At 54.8% G+C, this 6000-nt stretch overlaps 1 protein-coding gene across 2 annotated transcripts in view; it reads right to left on the bottom strand.

Annotated features, from left to right (window-relative positions):
• Nucleotides 1-364: 364 nt before the first annotated feature.
• The window catches only part of MAP2K3 (mitogen-activated protein kinase kinase 3), a 29558-nt gene continuing 23922 nt past the window's right edge, over nt 365-6000 (bottom strand). Inside the window, exons 10-12 of one of the 2 annotated variants that reach the window (XM_047833376.1) lie at nt 3245-3384; nt 2033-2078; nt 365-1403 (exon numbers count right to left, since the gene is read on the bottom strand). In XM_047833376.1, the coding sequence (XP_047689332.1) occupies nt 1320-1403; nt 2033-2078; nt 3245-3384 (270 nt within the window). In that variant the 3' untranslated portion in view covers nt 365-1319. Of the gene's footprint in view, nt 1404-1431; nt 1923-2032; nt 2079-3244; nt 3385-6000 lie in introns of those variants that run through there. The other variant, XM_047833374.1, reaches the window with a different exon arrangement.

The following is a 6000-nucleotide window of genomic DNA, read 5'->3' as shown; positions in this document are numbered from 1 at the left end:
CTTCAATGGCGGCGGGACGGGCGGTTCCCCCAGTGGATCGGGCCTGTGTCTGCTCTGTCCAGCATCCAGCACAGGGCCTGGAGCCTTGTCTGGGAGCTTCCGTGTCCTCACATGGGGAAGGGCTTGTCAAGTGCAGGGCCCTGGGGAGTTCAGCAGGCACCCCCTCCCCCAATCACACTCCCCTGGCCCTGTCCCAGGATCAAGGGGTCCTTCCGTGGGCACAGATCTTCACCAAGGAGTGGGGCTCGCCGCTATGACACACAGTCTCACACAACCTGTGTCCCACTTTTTTTTTTTTTTTTTTAAATTAAAACAACAATCAGGTAACTGCCCCAACCCATCAGGGAGAAGACCCTGGGCAGTCTTTCTTCAAAAAAATATATTTTTTCTTTTTTTTTTTTTTTAAACAACACCAAAAGCAAATCCACAGCCCCTGTTGAGCCGGTCCCCAAGGAGAGTGAGCTAGACAGCTCCCCTAGCACCTCTCTGAGCAGAGACCTTGGGCCCGTCCCCCTAGACCCCAGCCTGAGCAGAGGCAGGGGTTCTCCACCTGCTGGTCCCTAGGGGGTGAGAGAAACGTGATCGGCTCCAAACCATGCAAGAGAAACCAGGCAAACCCACAAAGCAAGAGAAAAAAAAAAAAATCAAGAGGATAAATTAAAACAAAAAGTGAAACAACCCCCCCCCCCCCCCCGACTCCCGAGGCAGTGGGCGGGGCTAGGTTGAGCCCGAGTGCCCTTAGAGGCCCTATTTGCCAGTGCTGGGGTGAAGGCTCGGGCGGCTCTGTCCTCGCACTCGTGGGGGCTCTGGCGGATTCACATGGCTCATCCCCCGATCGTGTCCCCCACACTGATGCCAGGACAGAGGTGTGGCCACCCTAGGCCAAAGTGTGCAAAGTCCATTCGGTCAAGAGATAAAAAAATATACAACTTGGGTGGCATCCAGGGCTTGGGCCAAGGCAGCTTCCTGAACACAGGCACTGGCTGCCTTCTCTGCGAGGGGCAGCGGGGTCCGGTGGAGGCCATCCAGGCCCCTCCAAGTCCAGGATCTCGGGGGCTGGAGACTTGGGGTCCTTGGAGCAGCAGGGGCAGAGGCACTGGTGGGGCCCACGTGGGCCTGGCTGGGGGCTCTGGCGGTCTGGTTCTTTGGCACTTGGGACCAATGGCCTGTTGCCAAGCCAGACACGAGCAGCCCCCTTGATTCTTCCCCAAACACCCAAGGCCGGGGTGGCAGTAGCTTATGGGTGTGGGCAAGCACTGCCCTGGCAGGGAGGGCTGTGGGGCGCTGGAGGGCCACAGCGGAGTCCACGGCCCCACCCCCTACGAGTCCTCCCCCAGGATCTCCTTCACAAAGGCAGCAATGTCCGTCTTCTTGGTTTTGTGCAAGGTGAAGAAAGGGTGCTCCTGGTGGGACAAGAGAGGGCAGTCACCTCGGGTAAGGGTGAGGAGGCGAGGTGGAGACGCCCCAACCTCCCCAAACCAGCCCCAACCCCTGGGTGCTCCTCCTGCCCAGGACACCTCTCTCCTGCCTGGCCAACTCCTACTCATCCTTCTAGGACCTCCATCTTCAGGGAGCCCTCCTTCTAGAGACAGGTTGACGGCTCCCTCCTCGGCGCTCCTGCAGCCATCCCCTGGCCACACCACACTCCCTTTTCCCCACACACGCCAGGCCTCCAGCCAAGTGGAACGCCCTCTCCAGCAGCAAATAAATCCTCATTCACCCTTCCAAACCCAGTTCACGTATCACCTCCTCTGTGAAGCCTTCCCTGATGCCTGGGGATAAAATGGCTCGCCTCCCGCCACTGTGCACCACGCCCCGCCCCTCCGCCCTGTGTGTCAGAGCGTGGCCGTGTGCCCCTCCACGGGGCCTGGTGTGGAGGCGGGGGAGGGCGCCAGGGTACGTCCGAGCCAACGGCTGCACACCTGAAGGAATCAAGACAGAGGCGGGCCGAAGGCGCTGCCCATCTCTGCGCACAGGGAGGCAGCCCCCGCCCCAGAGCCCCGCCAATCCACTGCCCGTGCCCCGCACTTACCATCAGCTCCAGGTAGCTCATGCGCTCCGCGGGGCTCTTCCTCAGGCTAGGAGAGAACAGGGCAGGCTGAGCCAGGCCGGCATAAAGGAGGTCTCTAGGCCGGCCGGGCCAGGGCCAGGGCGGGCTCACCCCTAACCGGGCACTTAGGACACACATGCTCCTGGGGCAACGCCAAGGAGGGGGCGGCTATTCGGGGGGGGGGGGGGGGGGAGGGGGTCCTGAGGATGGAGTGGGATCTGTGGGTACAAACTACAGAGACTTGGACGAACTTCCCTTGCCTCTTGGGGTATTCGTTTTTTTGCCTCTAGAGAGGTCTAGGGAGTTCTCAATGACCCAATACCAAATGACATTGAGATGCCATAGTTAACAATCGTGTCCTCAGTATCCTGACTCAGAAGGAAAATTCCTTATCACGGGTCTTGGGAGAGGGGAGGCCTCAGTGTAAGGGATCAAGGTGACCAGGCACTCTGTTGGTGGGGCTCATTTGTTTTTGGTCTTTCTTATTTTCTAATAAAAGAAACAAAGAATACAAATTTTCCTCTGAGTTGCTCTTTGCCCACGACACATAGATATGTTGATCTGTTCTTTCACTTCTGAATACTTTGTATTTCTATTTTTCAAACCTCTTTCAAACCCCAAGAGTTGGTCACAAGAATTTACTTTGAATTTCCACGTATCTTTTTCCTCTTCAGTTACGCACTTTTTGTTTGATTTAACTACAGGCAAGGAACATGACCTATATGACTCTGCCTTTTCCCTTCTCCCCATTTCCCTTGTAATCTCTAACACGATATATATTTTTTTATCTGAAGCTCACACGGGCACTCTTTAATTTGGTACAAAGTTCTCAACAGCAATAAAAGCAACTCTGTTAACGCTGTTCAAATCCTCCATCTGTTTTTTGTTTGCTTTTTCGGTCTACCTGGTCTGTCCATCTCTAGGACGGTCCCCCTCTAGGACTCCCACCTCCGGGACTGTCCACCTCCAGGACTGTCCCCCTCTAGGTCTGTCCACCTCTAGGACCACAGTTTGCCAGATTTTCCTCGTGTTCTATTTCTGCCTTGCATATTTTGAGGCTATGCTGTTTGGGGGTTTATCTGCTCAAGGAGAAGGGGGCCAGGCGAGGGAAGAGCGGGAATCTGGCCGGGGCAGGGAGGGGTGCTGACCGGGGCTTGGGGAGGCCCCAGAGCCACCGCAGGGCCGCTCACTCACCACTGTGCGGTGAAGTCCACAAACTCGGGAGAGAACGAGTCAGCTGGCAGCTGGGGAGATGGCTCCTCCACAACCTGTTTCAGTTGCTGGAACGGGGTCCCCCAGGATTCATAAGGAAACCGTAGAATGGCCATCTCGATCTGTGGTGGGGACAGCGGCACGGGGTCAGATGCGCCCACACTCTGCACCCGGAGACAGAGCATGTGGGGAAACCTGCCTGTCTCGGCTTGGCGCCCCAAGCCGGGCCACAACGCGGGTTGTGAGAGCCGGGGTGACACCAACAGCCGGTTCCTGTAACCCAGCCGGCACAGACCACGGCTCACGAAGCAAATCTAGGCCCGGATTGTAACTGGCTTGAATGTCATCGGGCTCTTAAACAATCTAAATGCAGAAAGTTTTACGTAAAAACCCAACTTCCAGCTAGTCTGGAAAAATCAGAGCAGGCGGCGACCCTGGGACACCTGCCACAAGGCAGCCATCGGCAAAGAACTACCACTCCTCTCCCTAACGTCTCCACAAGGTCTAAGTATCTGCTGCCACTTATTTGGACAGTTGTGGTTATGACAGAGCAGGCAAATGGGAAATGGAATTATTCTCAGAAGCCGATCTCTCCCCAGAGCTGTAGACGGTGAGGCCGGCACTTGGTCAGCTGCTTCGTCTCTGCAACAGCCCCTCAGGCCCGTGGAGAACTGAAGTTTGCAGATGCCCCTCCTCCTTCTCCCTCCCCCACCCCGACCCAGCGGTGTCCTGCAGGACCCATTTCCAATGCCTCCTCCTCCAGGAAGACCTCCCAATCCCTGCTGACCCCCTAGACATATGGCCATGGTGGCCTTGTCCCTCCTCCTGAACCCGGGCCTGCCTGCAGGTGACATCAAGGCCACCTGGCCTCGGCACCCGTGCCAGGCACCTAGTTGGTGGGAAGTCATTTGTGGAAAAGACCAGCTATCTTACGATAAACTCTGGGTTCCGAGTTTGACTGCCAAGATTAAAAAAAAAAACAAAAATCAGGTCAGCCCAGGCCCCCGCCTGGAATAGCACAGAGACTGCTCACTGACAGGCCATAATCACCATAATGAACACAAGAGACCTCGGCTCAAACAAATGCTTCGTGTTGGCAACTGGCGCCTGAACAGATCACTAATTATTGTGCTAAGAAAGGGCCTTCCCATTAGGCTCAAGGCCCCTTTCCAGCCAAGACATAAATAAAAACTCTCAGATGGAGGGTGTGCGCAATCCAGCGGGAATGGTGGCGATCCTGTGTGTATTTTCACGGGACAAATTCAGGGTGCTTTTTCCTAGAATGTGCACCGACTCCAACCAGCAGAAGTGAGGATCCTTTACGGGTTTCCAGGGAAGGACCCTGTGGCCTACTAGAGCTCATAATTAGGAAAACAGAAAACGGTCCAGACTCTTGACCTCATAATCCTTTTTCCCAGTAATTTTTTCTAAAAAGCGCAAAATATGAAACCCAAAACAAAACAGCCTCTGGGCACAAAAATGCACGGTGTGGTGTGATCTGTAATAGTGAACATTAAGAAGCAGTCTAAACACCCAGTGCCGGGGACTGGCCTGCCGCAGGGCGGCTGAGTCTTGGCCGTGCCCGTCATTCAGGTGTTCACATGATCGGCACTTGATCAACACTCGTTATGGCCCAGAGCCTTCCCAAATATCATGCCATATCTATATGTTCCGGCTGTGGTCAAGTGCCTGCAGAGGGCCTCTCGGGGTGGGCTCAGAGCACTGGAGAAGACCACCCAGAGTGACAGGCCCGGCGCACAGCACTTCACCGGTCACTCCCCCAGGTCGGCCGGGGATTTCAAATGGAAAGAAAAAACCAGAAACGAGTGAAACGCCTCACATTAGGGACTGAGTAGATGGTGGCAGTTGGCTGTGGAGTCTCTCGAAGAGATGCCTACAGGGATGTGTAACTACCCAGAGGAACACGAGTGATGAGATGCTAAGTGAAAAAAGTGAAATAAAAACCATAGAGGTTTTTTAGAAAAAGGCAAAACATCTAGAAGGAAACGCACAACGTTGGCAGCTGACAGCAGGAAGAAGGGGCTGTGTGTCTTTGAGAACAGTCACACTGATTTTTCTTCCCCCTTTTATTTTTCTTCTGTATTCTTAGATGTTGTTCTATTACTTTTGTAACTTATGGGGGGAGGGGACCTAACCCGTACCAAGGCAGCCAGTTCCCTAAGCTGCTATTACAGCTTCTCCTGTGAGCACCTGCCGGCCCCCCCATCTAGACCTGGAGTTTATTCCTCCTTGAACCTGGGCTGGCCTGTGACACTATGACCAACATAATGAGGCAGAGGAGACACTATGCCAGTCCTCTGACAAGCACGTAAGAGCTCTCCCCTCGCAGAAGCCACCACAAAAGACTTCAACTACCCTCCCCACCACGTTATGAGGAACCCGGCGGGCAGTCAGCCAGGAGGAAGCTGCGTGAAGGCCCCACGTTTGCAGAGCCCTCTTAGACCTTCCGCTCCAGCCCTGACCCCCAGCCAGAGCCAAGCGTAGTGGAAGAACTGCCTGGCTAACCCGGTCCGGAATACAGAAACAGCAGAAAAAATAAACTATTATTGGTTTACGTCACTAGGTTCAGGTCCACTTTGTTACGCAGCATTTGCTAACTGAAGTACGCACTAAGCACGCACTTGCCCAAGTTCCACCAGAGACACCAGAACGTCACCGGGATGCGGTGGGTCCCCAGTAATGACAGATGGACAGATGGATGAGAGGGAGGGATGGAT

The sequence above is a fragment of the Prionailurus viverrinus genome, chromosome E1, assembly GCF_022837055.1.
Source record: "Prionailurus viverrinus isolate Anna chromosome E1, UM_Priviv_1.0, whole genome shotgun sequence".
Lineage (NCBI taxonomy): Eukaryota > Metazoa > Chordata > Mammalia > Carnivora > Felidae > Prionailurus > Prionailurus viverrinus.
The sequence above is the reverse complement of the archived record's forward strand: the minus strand, read 5'-3'. Positions and strand labels throughout refer to the sequence as shown.